The sequence below is a fragment of the Phycodurus eques genome, chromosome 5 (genome assembly GCF_024500275.1).
Source record: "Phycodurus eques isolate BA_2022a chromosome 5, UOR_Pequ_1.1, whole genome shotgun sequence".
In the NCBI taxonomy this organism is placed as follows: Eukaryota; Metazoa; Chordata; class Actinopteri; order Syngnathiformes; family Syngnathidae; genus Phycodurus; species Phycodurus eques.
Window position 1 is genome coordinate 23,213,545 of NC_084529.1, and position 17,303 is coordinate 23,230,847.

The window sequence follows — 17,303 nt, forward strand, 5'->3', positions numbered from 1 at the left end:
TGGTGACATATCGTCACAGGCAGAAAAATTAGATGCTCTTAACTCGTTTTGGCAGAAGGTTGCAATTCATACAGTAGAATACTTTAAAGGCTTCGTGTTCAACTACACACAAACAGGCCCGGATTTCACTGGCAGCCAAGTTTTCACAGACGGAGCTACAGCAGGTTACTTTATTTTACTCCGCTTTGGAAAGTATTGAATACCTTGTGAGCTGGACCTTAGTACTGGCAACACTGTAATTACAGCTTGATTAAATTTGAATGCAGTTCAGAACCTGAAAAAGTATATTGCAAATCATCGAAATGTATATTCAAAGTTAAAGGATCAACATGCCCCCTGTTCTGTCATCAAAACCTTGAACTGATGGGTGCTTACTGGTGAAAAATAAACATCAAACTCTGTATTTGTTCTCTGTATTGTGTTCAAAATAAATATTTGATTTGAAATACAGCTTAAGGTTGCAAAGACCTTTTTAAAAAGTTTGAGTGACCCAATTGTCAAGCTGCCCTTTCATCACAGGAGATTCACAACAATTTGTATTACTGGCCTTGTGAAGCAGCCAATAGAAAACCTGAAGTTTTCACTGACTTTAAAGAGAAAAGAGGCCTCGATTGGTGGTTATTTTTTAACAGGAGAGGTGGCGCTTTAAAAACATCCAGTCTGGTGAAATATAAAAAGGTGGCACACATACAGTATATGGCGCACTTGGGAACTTTCGTGATCAAACTTCTTTAAAGACATGATCAAACACTGGAGTGTCACCTCATTCTTGGCACTAGCACTGCTATGGTGCTTCACTGGGACAAAGGTTGAAGCTTGGAAGCCATCTTCTGGACAGAATCTACCAGATCCGCCCTTCCTTCACCGTTATGACCCACTACGACCGCCTTATCAAAATCCATTACCGAAGCCTTCACCCCCCAAGCCATCTGCGAGCCTACCTCCCCCAAAACCGAACAATCCTTCACACCCCGGACCACCTTATTCCCCTGACCATGTCTTCCCACCTTACGTACCCGCAGGGTCAAATTTCCATCGTCAAAACTTTCAAAATCCAAATGTCCTACTACCATGGCATTTTCTCCCATCTCCTCCATTGCAAAATCCTCCACCACCACAAAAGCCTTTTGGAGAGCAACATAATCCACTAGCGACGGGACCATATGTTTTCCTGAAACCACCCTATGACCCTCTGTCACAGAATCCAAAGTTCTCACAGCTGCCACTATTGAAGTATCCTTCATTATCGCACCAACCTGTGGACTCTCCATCGGAGAAGCCTTCAAACCTCGTAGTGCATCACCCTTTACCATACAACCCACCGGTTCCTGTTTATCCACCTTCAAACCTGCCAAAGCCACCAAACTCCAAACCAAAAACGGAGCAGCAAAGAGTACCGTTTCTTTACTACGATGTCTTACCACCTTTGCAGAATCCATTATTGCCGGGAACACCCGTGGTCCCAGTTCATCAGGAACCCAGTGATCCTTTGCTCCACCAAAAGGCTGTGGACCAACTACCAAACAATCCTTCATTACCCAGACCACCTTTAGTTCCAGTTCATCCGCTACCCAGTTATCCTTCATTCCACCCAAAACCTGTGGACCGACCACAGCAAAATCCTTCAACTCCACCACCTGGCCACCCACTGAAGAATCCTCCAAACCCCGGACAACCTGGGGGACCCACCCAACAACTGAATACTCCTTCATTCCTCAGACCACCTTGGTTTTCAGTTTTAATCCAAAAACCTGTGGGCCAACAAGACCAATATCCACTCCACCAACAACAAACGGTACCAGTTTATCCCGTACCCAATAATCCTTCATTCCCTCAACTGCCTGTGGGCCCTCCTTATTTTGATAAAAAAGGAAAAACCCCATTACCTCGAGGATATTCAGATGATGATTATTCCCAGGAACCTCAGCCAAAGGAACCTTGGAAACAGACATCGGTCCCTTACCCGCCCAGTGTGAAAGACCCTAATTTCCACAACTGTGACGTGATAGGAGTCCAAAGAATCCCATGTGGAAGTTCTGATATTTCTGTCGCTGCATGTGAAGCCATTAGCTGTTGCTACGATGGAGACAATTGCTACTTTGGGAAAAGTGGTGTGTAATTGTCTCAACTTTTTGTTTCTTTTATTCAATTATATTTAGATTTTGTATACCTTTCTGGCGGCACGGTGGACGGCTGGTTACCACATCTGCCACACAGTTCTGAGGACCTGGGTTCAAACCCGGCCTCTCTGTATGGCGTTTGCATGTTCTCCTCGTTCCTGCGTGGGATTTCTCCGGGTTCTCCGGTTTCCTCCCACATTCCAAAAACGCGTGGTAGGTTAATTGAGGACTCCAAATTGTCCATAGGTGTGAATGTGTGTGTGAATGGTTTGCAACTGACTGGCAACCATTTCGGGTTGTACCACGCCTCTTGTCCGAATTGAGCTGAGATAGGCACCAGTGAGGCTAAGCGTTTCAGAAAATGGATGGATGGATATATATACACCTTTCTATGTCTGCTAAATCTCCATCGGGTTCAAAAGAGATTACTTATTTGTGGGCTCTGTCTAACAGCTTCCCGATTAGTTTGAGTGAATGAACATTAGGCCGACTGTACTTGTGACCACTAAAAAAATGAAATCAATACAGGTGTGAATATGATTAACTTTACCATTTCTTATTTTAAACATCTTGGCTTGGTTGTTTTGGTACAAAATGTGTCTCATTAAGGAGCTTGCACCAATGACATTGTTGTTGTGTTCTTCTAGTGACTGTCCAGTGCACTAAAGATGCTCAGTTCATTTTGGTAGCAGCCAGAGATGCCACTCTACCCAACATAGACATCGAGACTATTTCACTGTTGGCAGGTGGTCCTGGATGTACACAAGTTGACTCCAATTCTGGTTTTTCTATATATCAGTTTCCCGTGACTGCCTGTGGTTCCATCGTTATGGTTAGACCTTCATTTTTTAATACCCGGGAAAAAAAGAAAAATAACTTTTACACTGCATGCACATGTTCCCTTCTCACATCTCTTGCAGGAGGAGGCTGGTAAAATAACCTATGAGAATAGGATGACCTCCTCATATGAAGTTGCAGTGGGGCTCCAGGGTGCCATAACCAGGGACAGCAGCTTTGAGTAAGGCATTATCTTACGGTCTTCACAAAAAGTTATGGATATTTAGTTTTGGAATGAAATTTCAGGGTGTACCTAAATGAACCTATTTTACTTTGAGCGTCTCTAAATTTTTGAACGCACATTTCCAACTGTTCAATTTTTCAGTTTTGCACAACTTGGCGTTCTCTAGCTGAACGCCAAAATTCACAAGTGTTTGATCCACGAACCGACTAATACATTTTTACAGGTTCAGTTAGAATTGGTATATTTAGCAGTCCTCTACATCATGCTGTTCACATTTTGACATAATGCGACTAAAATGACATCTAACAATTGACCAACAGTACCTCGCCATCATGAGGCTTCAAACTGGATGTCAAGAAACAAAATTGAAAAATACAGATCACCAAGTGGTGCAAAAGGTTTAGAGAAGTTCATATCAAATTTTATAGAGGTTATACAGTAGTGCAATATAGAGTAGGGTCATCCTGAAATCACTCAAAAGCCCAGTAATCCTAACTTTTCGTGTGTAGTGTATGAGTAGCACTGTCAAACTGAATGCTCTCTAACAATTAACCTAATGCAACCTTTCTCTTTTCAGTTTACTCTTCCAGTGTAGATACACAGACACTTCGGTTGAGACGTTTGTTGCAGAAATTCTACCATTGCAGAGTCCTCCTTTATCAGTGGCTGCTCTGGGTCCCATTAATGTACAGCTGAGGTTGGGTAATGGACAATGCCTTTCGAAGGGTTGTAATGAAGGTATGTGCACACACTGCTGGTAACCTGCTTTGTTTGGAGACAGAACATTAATTAGTCTATCTGTACTCACAGTGGAGGTGGCTTATAGCTCTTTCTATACGGATGCCGACTATCCTATCAGAAAAATCTTAAGGGACAACGTGTACGTGGAGGTTCAACTCATGGACAGGACTGATCACAATCTCGTCCTCAGCCTCGGTCGCTGTTGGACCACCACCAGTGCCAATCCTCACACAATCCCTCAGTGGGACATTCTAATCAACGGGTAACAACAAAACCTATTTTCGGCCTCCCTTTTCATTTTATAGCAGTGTTTATATTGTTCATAGGTCTGCTTACTGTGGTGACTGACTATTCAATTCAGTTCAATTCAATTATATCAAACTCAAGGTTAATAAAAGATGCAGTGTCAAATTAAGAAAATTAATCAAATCTAGTTATACAGTGCAAAATATCTCCTCAATAACTATAGTCAAAACAACTTACGACAGTGCCTCATAAATTATCTAAAATAATGTAAAAACCAGGCTCATCAGCTTATTCCAAGAGGATTCCAGTTGGAAGTCACTGATGTTGTAGTGGTACACTTGCCTGACTTTGGTGCAGGCAGCGTGGTTTCAGTTCCCACCAGTGACAGTGTGAATGTGAGTGTGGATAGTTGTCTGTGTCTATATGTGCCCTGTGACTGACTGGCGACCAGTTCAGGGTGTAGTCCGCCTTTCGCCCGAAGCTGGTGCTACAATAGTTCAGTAAGTGAAAACATTTTCTAAAACAATTATTGCATGCAACTCAAATTTTCTCATATGATGCTTTCAATATCAATCATTAGGTGCCTTTCAGGGCAGCACGGTGGTCGATTGGTTAGAGCCTCTGCCTCACAGTTCTGAGGACCGGGGTTCAATCCCCGGCTCTGCCTGTGTGGAGTTTGCATGTTCTCCCCGTGCCTGCGTGGGTTTTCTCCGGGCACTCCGGTTTCCTCCCACATCCCAAAAACATGCATGCTAGGTTGATTGAATCAGAATCAGAATCAGAATCATCTTTGTTTGCCAAGTATGTCCAAAACACACAAGGAATTTGTCTCCGGTAGTTGGAGCCGCTCTAGTACAACAGACAGTCAATTTACAGAACACTTTGGAGACATAAAGACATTGACAAAAAACAATGATGCAGAGTCCTCTAGCACTTAGAGCAGTTCGAATGACTAATATTGCAATAGTCCGGTGCAATGACCAATGTGCAAAGGGCACTGAGACTTCAAGGAGAGTATGCGGTTTAAAGTGACGAGCAGTGCGATCATCTGGGACAATGTCGGTTGTGCAAATGTTACAGATACTCCTCAATCAGTGTGCAAATGGAGCAGATGCTACTCTGGCATGAGTGGCCAGTATATGCAAATAGTGCAGCGTGGCGAGACAACTACAGTGAGTGCACGAGTAATACATAATTGGCCCCACAGAAATGTGACAACGAACTCAAGTCAAAAAATTGCCAGCTTATTGTAATGGAATTTTAGGTTAGGTGTTTAAGAAGTTGATCGCAAGAGGGAAGAAGCTGTTGGAATGTCTACTAGTTCTAGTTTGCATTGATCGGTAGCGCCTACCTGAGGGAAGGAGCTGGAAGAGCTGGTGACCGGGATGCGGAGGGTCCGAGAGGATTTTGCATGCTCTTGTCTTAGTTCTGGCAGCGTGCAAGTCCTCAATGGTGGGTAGGGGGGTACCGACAATCCTTTCAGCAGTTTTGATTGTCCGTTGCAGTCGGAGTTTGTCCTTTTTTGTAGCAGCACCAAACCAGACTGTGATGGAAGATGCAAACTCCACACAGGCGGGGCTGGGGATTGAAACCCGGTCCTCAGAACTGTGAGGCAGAGGCTCTAACCAGTCGGTCACCGTGCCAATCTAACTAAACACCACATGATGAAAATTACAAACCACACATGTAAATTAATTAATTCATTCACCATTTAACCACCTATAACTGTACACACAATGTACTTAGCATAGCAGTGCCACTGACATACCAAAATCACTTAAATAAAAAAAAAACATGGGGGGGGGGGGGGGTGGAATGAAAGAAACACATTTTAAGAGAATTTGCTTTATGCTGGCATGTGTGCAAATGTTTGTCCACTTATAATAAGACTTCACAGTTTCATTATACTACTACATTTTCACGATGACTCAGTTATTCTACTGAGGTCACCAAAGGTGCTTTTTAGTGATATTGATCCAATACAATTGTGTGCAAAAAGATTAACTATAAATTCATGAGAGAAAAGTCATTCCCATTCTTTCAGATTAAAATTCAATAACTCATTGTGTATTGCAATGTCAAAGATGAAACTGATACCATGTCAGGTATACTCTCATAACAAACATTTGTTTTTCTAGGTGTCCAAACATTGATGATCGCTACACATCTATGCTGGTTCCTGTTGGTCCTGGCTCTGGTGTAGAGTTCCCAAGTCACCACAGGCGCTTCATTTTCAGAATGTTTACCTTCGTAGATCCGAGCTCACTAATGCCCCAGAGTGAACACGTAATTCACCAATCCACATAGAAAACTGTAGCATCAACATTTCTGCATGACTGTCCTAACACAGTTTTCTTTTCCCAGGTGTACATTCACTGTAGCACATCTCTATGCAACGCAGCTTCTGGCCATTCTTGTGAGCCCATATGCTTCAGGAGAAGTAAGGAATTCACTTACAATATGAAAAATATCTGAAGGCTCTACATTCTTGATTGTCAACCATATATGGGTACCTGTTTGTTTGTGCAGAGAGAGATGTAACGTCTGTGGCCCAGACAAAGGAGGAATCAAGGATTGTGGTCTCTGCTGGACCTCTGGTCATGTCCACACCCTAAACAGCATCTGGCAGAGATCATGTTTTGTCAGAACCGTTTAACAGCATTTGCGACCAAAACACTATTAATTGATGAGTGGTGTGGAATGAACAGTCGAGTATTAAATTGTAATGGCTGCAAAAGAACACTAGAGAACAAGGACTGTCAACTCTCCAAACAACTTGGTCATGAAATGTCTATTCAGTAGGATTACATTGAGATTTTTAACCTCAACCACAAACACTGACACTTTTCAAAGCTTCAATTTTAATTGCATTGTGACACAATATTATAAACATCATTTCATTCTCTTTAAGTGTTTTTTTTCACATTTTAAATTAGAAAAATATTATTACCAAACAGAAAAAGTCACAAAAAGTATGAATACTGAAATAATGATGATCTTGTCTTAATTTACTCACAAATATTTTTATTTAGGTGGAACGGTGGACGACTAGTTAGCACATCTGCCTCACAGTTCTGAGGAGCAGGATTCAAATCCCGGCCCCGCCTGTGTGGAGTTTGCATGTTCTCCCTGGGCCTGCGTGGGTTTTCTCTGGGTACTCCGGTTTCCTCCCACATCCCAAAAACATGCAGGGTATTGAAGACTCTAAATTGTCCGTTGGTGTGAATGTGAGTGCGAATGGTTGTTTGTTTGTATGTGCCCTGCGATTGGCTGGCGACCAGTTCAGGGTGTACCCCGCCTCTCGCCCGAAGATAGCTGGGATAGGCTCCAGCACGCCCGCGACCCGAGTGAAGATAAGCGGAATGGAAGATGAATGAACGAATGAGTTGTGTATGTGTTTAATTGAAGACAATCCTGATATACTCACAGGAAGCCATGACTTATTCTGTCGCTGTGATGGTAACAGGTGGATACACAGGTTTACTGTAACTTCTGTCATCTAATGTAACCACATTTAATTGTTCTGCCGATCACTGGCATAGACAGATGAACAGAAATAATTTGTAATTAATTAATAAACACCCTGGTTGGGAATCACTTAAAATCAAATGTAATTTCATGACCTCCAATAAAAGATTTGTATAAAACTCACTTTGCTGTTGTTGTTGCTGTTGAATACTTTCCACAGTGCACGCACACTCAAAGCCTTGCGATCTGATTTGTTACAACCCACCTCCAGTACTCATTGGTCAGAGACTCACTCATTCAACTTAGTGAGAGGGACAACCTTATTTCAGAACTTCGACTTCATTGTTGAAATACACGTTTCAAACACATTAAAACACACCTAGACATATTCTAAAAGTTTAAACACATTGTAAATATATTTGAGCACAAAAAATAAAATATATATTTCAGTGTCTGTGTTAGATGCATGCATGTGCCTGTAAGAGACGACTCCCAGTGGAGTGGCATGTGTTGTCGTTCAATAAACTCTCGAAATATGCATCGACGAGTGTGGTTCTCCTTTCCCACATGCGAGGGCATTATAATCTGTATACTCTAAAAATCCATAAAAAAAGATTGCTAAAAATCTATGATAACTTAGGGCCACGAACATTGAACCACAATATCTGTCAGTCTTCCTCTTTTCCTTTCGGCTTGTCCCTTTAGGGGTCGCCACAGCGTGGCATCCTTCTCCATGTAAACCTATCTCGTGCATCCTCCTCTCGAACACCAATTTACGACACGTACAGCCGCCCTCATACATGTCCTGTATTATTCTAACATACATACATGTCTGCCACTCCAGACTTCTCTCAAAGTAATTAGCAATAGGCTTATATATATATATATATATATATATATATATATAGCCCCTTCTGACCTTCTCTGTACTTCTCCATCATCAATCTCAAGGCAAATAATGCATCTGAAACCATACTGTTGCTCGCAAATACTCACTTGTATCCTACATCGAGTCTCCACTACTCTTTCCCATAACTTCATTGTGTGGCTCATCAACTTTATTCCTCTATAGTTCCCACACCTCTGCACATCACCCTTGTGCTTAAAAATAAGCACCAGCACACCTTTCCTCCATTCCTCAGGTATCTTCTCACCTGCTAGAATTCTGTTGAACAACCTGCTCAAAAACTCCACAGCCACCTCTCCTAGATGCTTCCATACCTCCGGAGGTATGTCATCAGGACCAATTGCCTTTCCATTTTTCATCCTCTTTAGTCCCTTTCTAACTTCCCCCTGATGCCTGGATCAGACTAGAAGACAAATTTGGTCTTTCCCGATTGCATTATGTCAGACTACTGGCATAAAATCTTACCGTATCTCGGGGAGACAGTGGCAACACTACACAACATCTGAATCAGAATCATCTTTATTTTGCCAAGTACAGTGGGTATGGAAAGTATTCAGAAGCCCTTAAATTTGCCAGTCTTTGTTATATTGCAGCCATTTGCTAAAATCATTTAAGTTCATTTTTTCCACATTAATTTACATACAGCACCCCATATTGACAGAAAAAAAAACGGAATTGTTGAAATTTTTGCATATTTATTAAAAAAGAAAAACTGAAATGTCACACAGCCATAAGTATTCAGACCCTTTACTCAGTATTTAGTAGAAGCATCAATATACACCCCATAGGGCTGTATATTGATTCTATAATATTCATTATAGCAGTGATTATCAACCACGGTACTGAGCACAATTAGTGTGATGTAAATCAGACATTATCTATGGGGCTTTGGGAAATCCAATCCAATTTCACTTAATTGGTCCGAAAATTATAAATTTACTACTACCCCAATTCCAATGTAGATGGGACGTTGTGTTAAACATAAATAAAAACAGAATGCAATGATTTGTAAATCATGTTCAACCTATATTTAAATGAATACACTACAAAGACAAGATATTTAATGTTCAAACTGATAAACTTTATTGTTTTTAGCAAATAATAATTAACTTAGAATTTTATGTCTGTAACATGTTCCAAAAAAGCTGGGACAGGTGGCAAAAAAGACTGAGAAAGTTGAGGAATGCTCATCAAACACCTGTTTGGAACATCCCACAAGTGAACAGGCTAATTGGGAACAGGTGGGTGTCATGATTGGTTATAAAAGGAGCTTCCCTGAATTGCTCAGTCATTCACAAGCAAAGATGGGCCGAGGTTCACCTCTTTGTGAACAAGTTAGTGAGAAAATAGTCGAACAGTTTAAGGACAATGTTCCTCAACGTACAATTGCAAGGAATTTAGGGATTTCTTCATCTACGGTCCATAATATCATCAAAAGGTTCAGAGAATCTGGAGAAATCACTGCATGTAAGCGGCAAGGCCAAAACCCAACATTGAATGTCTCTGACCTTCGATCCCTCAGGCGGCACTGCATCAAAAACCGCCATCAATGTGTAAAGGATATCACCACATGGGCTCAGGAACACTTCAGAAAACCAATGTCAGTAAATACAGTTCGGCACTACATCCGTAAGTACAACTTGAAACTCTGCTGTGCAAAGCAAAAGCCATTTATCAACAACACCCAGAAACGCAGCCGGCTTCTCTGGGCCCGAACTCATCTAAGATGGACTGATGCAAAGTGGAAAAGTGTTCTGTGGTCCGACGAGTCCACATTTCAAATTGTTTTGGGAAATTGTGGACGTTGTGTCCTCCGGGCCAAAGAGGAAAAGAACCATCCGGACTGTTATGGACGCAAAGTTCAAAAGCCAGCATCTGTGATGGTATGGGGCTGTGTTAGCGCCAATCATGGGTAACTTACACATCTGTGAAGGCACTATTAATGCTGAAAGGTGCATACAGGTTTTGGATATGCTGCCATCCAAGCAATGTCTTTTTCATGAATGCCCCTGCTTATTCCAGCAAGATAATGCCAAACCACTTTCTGCACGTTAAAACAGCGTGGCTTAGTAGTAAAAGAGTGCGGGTACTAGACTGGCCTGCCTGCAGTCCAGACCTGTCTCCCATTGAAAATGTGTGGCGCATTATGAAGCGTAAAATACGACAACGGAGACCCCGGACTGTTGAACAGCTGAAGCTGTACATCAAGCAAGAATGTGAAAGAATTCCACCGACAGTTAGTGTCCTCAGTTCCCAAACATTTATTGAATGTTGTTAAAAGAAAAGCTGATGTAACACAGTGGTAAACATGACCCTGTCCCAGCTTTTTGGGAACGTGTTGCAGCCATAAAATTTTAAGTTAATGATTATTTGCTAAAAACAATAGATTTTATCAGTTTGAAAATTAAATATCTTGTCTTTGTAGTGTATTCAATTAAATATAGGTTGAACATGATTTGCAAATCATTGTATTCTGTTTTTATTTTAGTTTAACACAACGTCCCAACTTCATTGGAATTGGGGTTGTACAAACATACTCTTGACACACAGATTGCATGTCTCAAATTTATGCCTGCACAGTCACTGACCCTATTATGTGGCTTGTTTTTGTCCAGTAGGGTTGGGTCATCTTGGAGCCAACAAGTCATGGTGACCAGCTGGTCAGTGTCCATGGTCACTCCTGCAGAGAACGCTCATACCCTTTGGTATTGCAAAGCCTTTGGCTTGCAAACTGCCCGATAAGTTCATAGGAAATCTTGAAAGGTTAATTTTAAATACTTTTATATTATATTATATTTAATATTTACAACAAATTCTTTGTTATAAATCATATTTTACACTCAATATGAGCATGTACATTTTGCACTTGACATAAACAGAGCCATGTTGAAAATACATTTTTCACAGGTAAACCCAAACAGTCAAATAGTTTAATTATTAACTGATTAATTATTTAGGTCAGAGAGACTAAGAATTAAAAGGCTGAAATTCGATAAACCTGCTCACAGTCAGCATTAGCTAAGGAAATAGGGACTTGGGCTTTGGAGTTGGAGGGCATGGGTTTCAGTCCCACTGCAGACGAAAATATAAAAATGGCACTCGTTAGATGCTAGTCTGCTTGTTGGCTACTGTCAAGGTGCACTTGAGCAAGGTATACTCCCACCACCACAGCTCAAGTGGTGCAGCAGTCTTTGCGCCCCTCTTTAACTCTGATGCTCTCCTTGTATGCCTGCACGTGTGTGATGTGGTTCTATGTGAGGTGTGCAACACAAAGTATACATCAGAGTGTGAGTATAATAAAAATAATAATGAAAACATTTGCCTGCTTATCATCTATCAATCCCTAGTGAGGATAAGCGGTACGGAAAATGAATGAATCATGTCGGGAGGTAAAATGTATAAAATGGGCAAACAAGTGAATCTTAATTGGCTTAAATTACTACTATTGACTGCGATTGGCTGGCGACCAGTTCAGGGTGTACCTCGCCTCTCGCCCGAAGATAGCTGGGATAGGCTCCAGCAAGCCCGCGACCCTAGTGAGGATAAGCGGTACAGAAAATGGATGGATGGATACTACTAATGGTTTTAACGATATTGAGGATTTACTGTTCCAAGCTGTATGATAAATGCTTGCCGTGATTCTGGTTTAGGCTTAAGATCGATATCTCTGACGCTATGCACCCATAAAATAAACTTTAGGCAACCATCATGGTTCACAAAGACCTTTGAAAAGGTTTTTGTGACATAAATATTGTCCGTATCGTAATGTCACAATGCCACTCATCGACGTGCACCTGACCTTGAGAAGCTTCCAAAATGCTTATGAAACCACACAGCTATAAAAAAAAAAAACTAAAAAAAAAAAAAGAAAGATTGCATAATAAATCCCTTAATCTTTTGTGTGCCCATTGACAAAAACAGCCTCGATTTTAGGAGGTGTGGTTGTGTAGTCATTGGTACTCGTCACATATAAATGCAGCAGCATTTGCGGGCCACTTGGGGACTGTCCAGGTCTAACCAGTGTTAAACCATGGCAAACCGCTGCGGTGTTACTTTCTTAGTGGCATTCATGCTGCTGGTATGCTTCACAAGGACTGAAGTCGAAGCTCAGCAGTGGCATTCTTCAAAAAAACAACTTCCACAGAACAGCGTTCCACATCAGAATCCATCAGGGCAGAATCCTGTAAATCCTGGAGGACAGACTCCTGTTAAAAATCCTCCAGGGCAGAATCCTGTATATAATCCTCCCGTTTGGCAGGTTCTTCAAGGGCAGAATCCTCAAACTCCCGGAGGTCAGAGTCCTGTTAAAAATCCAACAGGACAGAATCCTGTAAATACTCCTCCTGTTTGGCATGTTTCTCAAGGGCAGAATCATCAAACTCCTGGAAGGCAGACTCCTGTTAAAAGTCCTCCAGGGCAGAATCCTTTAAATGATCCTCCCGTTTGGCAGGATCTTCAAGGGCAGAATCCTCAAAATCCCGTAGGGAAGACTCCTGTTAAAAATCCAACACCACAGAATCCTGTAAATAATCCTCCTGTATGGCAGAATCCTAAAAAATCCGGAGGGCAGAATCCTGATAAAAATCCAACAGATCAGAATCCTGTAAATAATGTTCCCGTTTGGCATGTTCCTCATGGGCAGAATCCAAATTCTGAAGGGCAGAATCCTGTTAAAAATCCTTCCAAAGATTGGTCTTTCCAAAATAATTTTCCTCCAAAGAGCTTGTTGCTGAATGACAATTCTCGCAAACAAACGAAGAACCCTGACACCCACCACCCCCCGCCTCCTATGAATACCTGTGATGTGCATACAAATACTCGTGTCCCATGTGGCAGTCCGGATATCTCTGCGGCGGGTTGTGAAGCTCTTAACTGCTGCTATAATGGCGGCATGTGCTACTTTGGGAAGATGGGTGAGTTTTCGAAAGACCTAACATTCTCCTTGAGCAATCGCACTAACTTCTTCGTCTTCTGAAAAGTTTGTGATCTCACATTGTCTTTGTGTTCTTGTAGTAACTGTCCAGTGCACCAAAGATGCTCAGTTCATTGTGGTATTGGCCAGAGATGCCACTTTACCCAACATCGACCTTGAGACCATTTCATTGTTGGGCGATGGTCCAGGCTGCATGTGTGTTGACTCAAATTCTGCGTTTGCCATCTACCACTTTCCTGTGACAGCCTGTGGCACCGTTGTTGCGGTTAGACCTTAATTTTCAGGCCCACAAAACTAACTGTACTCCAAAGTCTGCATGGGGATCTTCAACTCAAACATCTCTTGCAGGAGGAGCCTGGGATGATAATCTATGAGAATAGGATGACCTCCTCGTATGAAGTGGCAATGGGACCTCTGAGTGCCATAACCAGGGACAGCAGCTATGAGTAAGGGATGATGCTCTGCGCAACACTGTCAAACTGAATGCTCTGTAATGATCAACCTGATGCAATTGTTCTCTTTTCAGTTTACTCTTCCAGTGTAGATACACAAGCACTTCAGTTGAGACTCTGGTTGCAGAGGTTCTACAAATAAATGACCCTCCTCTATCAGTGTCTGCTCTGGGTCCCATCAGTGTGCAGCTGAGGTTGGGTAATGGACAATGCCTTTCGAAGGGTTGTAATGAAGGTACGTGGATGCACTCCTAGCAACCTGCGGTGTTTGGAGACAGAATGTAATTCTTGTGGCTCTGTACTCACAGAGGAAGTGGCCTACAACTCTTACTATATGGCTGCGGACTATCCTGTGACCAGAGTCTTGAGGGATCCTGTGTACGTGGAAGTTCAACTCATGGACAGGACTGACCCCAACCTTGTCCTCAACCTCGGGCGCTGTTGGACCACTACTAGTGCAAATCCTCACACTTTGCCTCAGTGGGACCTTCTGATCGATGGGTAAAAAATAATGTAATTTTCCCCTTGCAAAATTCAGTTGATTGTCATGTCATCTTGTTGAAAGATTTTGCCAGTGCTCTTAGTGAACAAAGAGACCTTGGTAATTGCCTTGAACTGCCCTGTTGCTTCTCCAGGTGTCCTAACAGGGATGATCGCTACAGGTCCTCCCTGGTTCCAGTTGGTTCTAGTTCTGGTCTGGACTTCCCAAGTCATTACAGGCGTTTCATTTTCCAAATGTTTACCTTTGTTGACCCCAGCTCACTGGAACCGCAAAGGGAACAGGTAAACTGTCTCGTCGCCGGAGTCCAGCCAACACAACTTCCAAACTCCACAGTCCTAAAGTTGAAATAAGAGAAGGGCTCTTATTCAGTCCCTTCAGATTGTTGACTAAGATGCTGAGGTTTTTGACTGTGTGGCGGTGGCCAGTCAAGCAATGTGTAGTTGCTATGAAACAGCACACGTACAGTAAATATGCACTGCTCTCCTTGTTTAGGTGTACATTCACTGCAGTACATCAGTCTGCAACACTGGAACTGGCTTCTCTTGTGAGCCGAATTGCTTCAGTCGGAGAAGTAAGATATGTTTATATATATATATATATATATATAATTTTTTATTTTTGGTTGAACTCATGTCAATGAACCACCTTAATCTAACTATATGTTTTGTGTTTGTAAAGAGAGACAATTGAAAGATGCAGTCCAGACGATGGCTGAGCCAAGGATTGTGGTCTCATCTGGACCTGTGCTGGTGGTTAGCGCCACAGCGTAAACACCGCAGTTGCAGTTTGACATTTCATTGACACAACATATTTGTCCCGAGTGTCCTGACTTAAGTGCAATATCTCTAAAGTCTACGAGAAGATGCAAGTGTCAAATATGCACTGCAATGAGAATGAAATGGATTCCTCAAACGCTTGTAAGCAAATATTAAAAAGTGCTTTTATGTGCTGTGAATACTGATATTTTGTGTCCTACAATCCTTTTTTTTTTTAAATAATTGCTCACTGTAAATTATATAGCAGAATGAACAATTGTAATTGAGCTGATTTAGTGTATATCATCTGAAAATTCAGATCCCATTAAAACAAACGATATTTTGCTATAAACAATGGTCAAATGCAGTAAAACATCCAGCATTTTTTGTTAACATGAATAAAACCTTTTCTACCCTAAACAATTGTCACTGTAAAAGTGAAGCTATGCAGACTTTATGTAACAAGGATATAATAAAAGATTAATAGCTTAATAAAAGCAAATGTTTCCTCTGCATCATGCACACACAATGCTTCACAATTCATTGTAATAGTATTTTTCCATGTCTTTATTCAAAGGTAGTTAGAAGAGTGTTGCCAACATGACAGTTAACATTTGAAAAGAGAAATGCCCAAAAATGTTTACATCACGATGTACATGAACAATGACCCCAAAAGCAAAAAATGTAGAAGCTGATAAATTTGGTTCAGGGGTCAATTATGAATTAACTTTGATGAGGAATCTCATTGTATAGTGCCTATTATGCTGCCGCCACTTTAGCTACACTGCATTCGTTTTTGTAAAAGTGGCTGTTTCTTGCTCAAGAGGCTATTCAGCCATTAAGCCAATGTGGCCTTTAGCTTAAAGGCATCACATCAGATATATTTGTGCATACTGGGCATTAATGAACTTAAACCACTCACAAAAAGTTAGGGATATTTGGCTATCGGGTGAAATTTCTGGACAAACCTAAAATACATGAACACCTTTTGACTTTTACCGGTGAACCTAATTTGAGCTTCTCTTAACTTTTCAATGCACGTCTAACTGTTCAATTTTTTAAGTTCTTTTTGCACAACTTGCTGAGGTGTTTACTCCATGAATGGATCAATAGACTTCTAAGGCAGTCCACTTCTATGCCTTTCTGTGACTCTTCTTGTTGCAACCCGGTGATGACACTGTGGCACTCAGCTTTGATCCATCAATGGTCCAATACATGCCCTGGTTCAATTAGAATATGAAAACAAATCAAACAGTCTTCTTCATCTTGCTGTTCTCATTTTGAAATCAAGATGACAGATCCAAGATGTCACCTAACGAGTACATCGCCATTGCAAGGCTTCAAATAGGATGTTCTTAGAGGGAAGAGGCTACTGAGCTTCGAGTGTCACAGTGTCATCACCAGGGAGTTAAAGAGAAACAGGAAGAGTCACAGAAAGGGTTAAATCACACAGTTCTGCTCATATGTTTGATTACCCGGGCAGAATTTGTAAGATGAGTACAATTCTTTAAAGAAAACATGAAGGACCAGGCGAAACACATTTAATTTTATTTTAATGGGATTCAAATTCAACGGTCAAGCATTTTAGAAAAGCATTATCATTAAACAAAATGATGGTTGTTGTTCAGTCAGTCATATTTAAAAAAAAATATTTACAACTTCTGCCAGGGTATGTAAACCTATGAGCACAACTGTACATATACGCAGTCATACATCCCCCCCCCCCGTCATATTGGAATGAAAGCGTAGGCTACGCTTTTTTTTTTTTTATATATAACCACTAGGTGACAGTGGCATTTTGGAATGAAAGTGTACAGCTTTTTCATAACCATTAGATGGCAGCATACATTTATAAAATGTTGAAGTTTTTTCCATTTCCCCCTATACCCATGTATAATGTGCACTATTGACTTTCGACAATTTGGAGGGGGGGTGCGCATTATACACGAGAAATTGCGGTGTACAGAAAATGTATGGATGGACGTAAATCATGTAGTGCATTTTTCATTAGTGTATATTTGTGCAACTTGGGGCTGTGGGAATAAACACACAGTATAGTGACTAATGTAACGAAAAACAATGAACAAAAAACGCGACGCTCAATTATTTATAACCATTCATGGCTGATTGTCTCGCTGGTGATATTCTAGTGCATTTA

The 17,303-nt window shown here is 41.4% G+C and overlaps 2 protein-coding genes across 2 annotated transcripts; both read left to right on the forward strand.

The window, feature by feature from the left end:
* The first annotated feature begins 739 nt into the window (after positions 1–739).
* Positions 740–6,743, forward strand: LOC133403314 (zona pellucida sperm-binding protein 4-like). The gene is made up of 9 exons (XM_061678165.1): positions 740–1,574; positions 1,803–2,111; positions 2,768–2,952; positions 3,041–3,138; positions 3,719–3,879; positions 3,952–4,144; positions 6,267–6,414; positions 6,493–6,568; positions 6,658–6,743. The coding sequence occupies exons 1-9, from the start codon at positions 740–742 to the stop codon at positions 6,741–6,743; spliced, it is 2,091 nt and encodes a 696-aa protein (XP_061534149.1).
* Positions 6,744–13,265: 6,522 nt separating this feature from the next.
* LOC133402569 (zona pellucida sperm-binding protein 4-like) lies at positions 13,266–15,160 on the forward strand. Its single transcript, XM_061676475.1, has 8 exons — positions 13,266–13,416; positions 13,517–13,701; positions 13,785–13,882; positions 13,963–14,123; positions 14,197–14,389; positions 14,524–14,671; positions 14,883–14,961; positions 15,069–15,160. Exons 1-8 carry the CDS (start codon positions 13,293–13,295, stop codon positions 15,158–15,160), a joined length of 1,080 nt encoding a protein of 359 aa, XP_061532459.1. The 5' UTR covers positions 13,266–13,292.
* Positions 15,161–17,303: the final 2,143 nt, after the last annotated feature.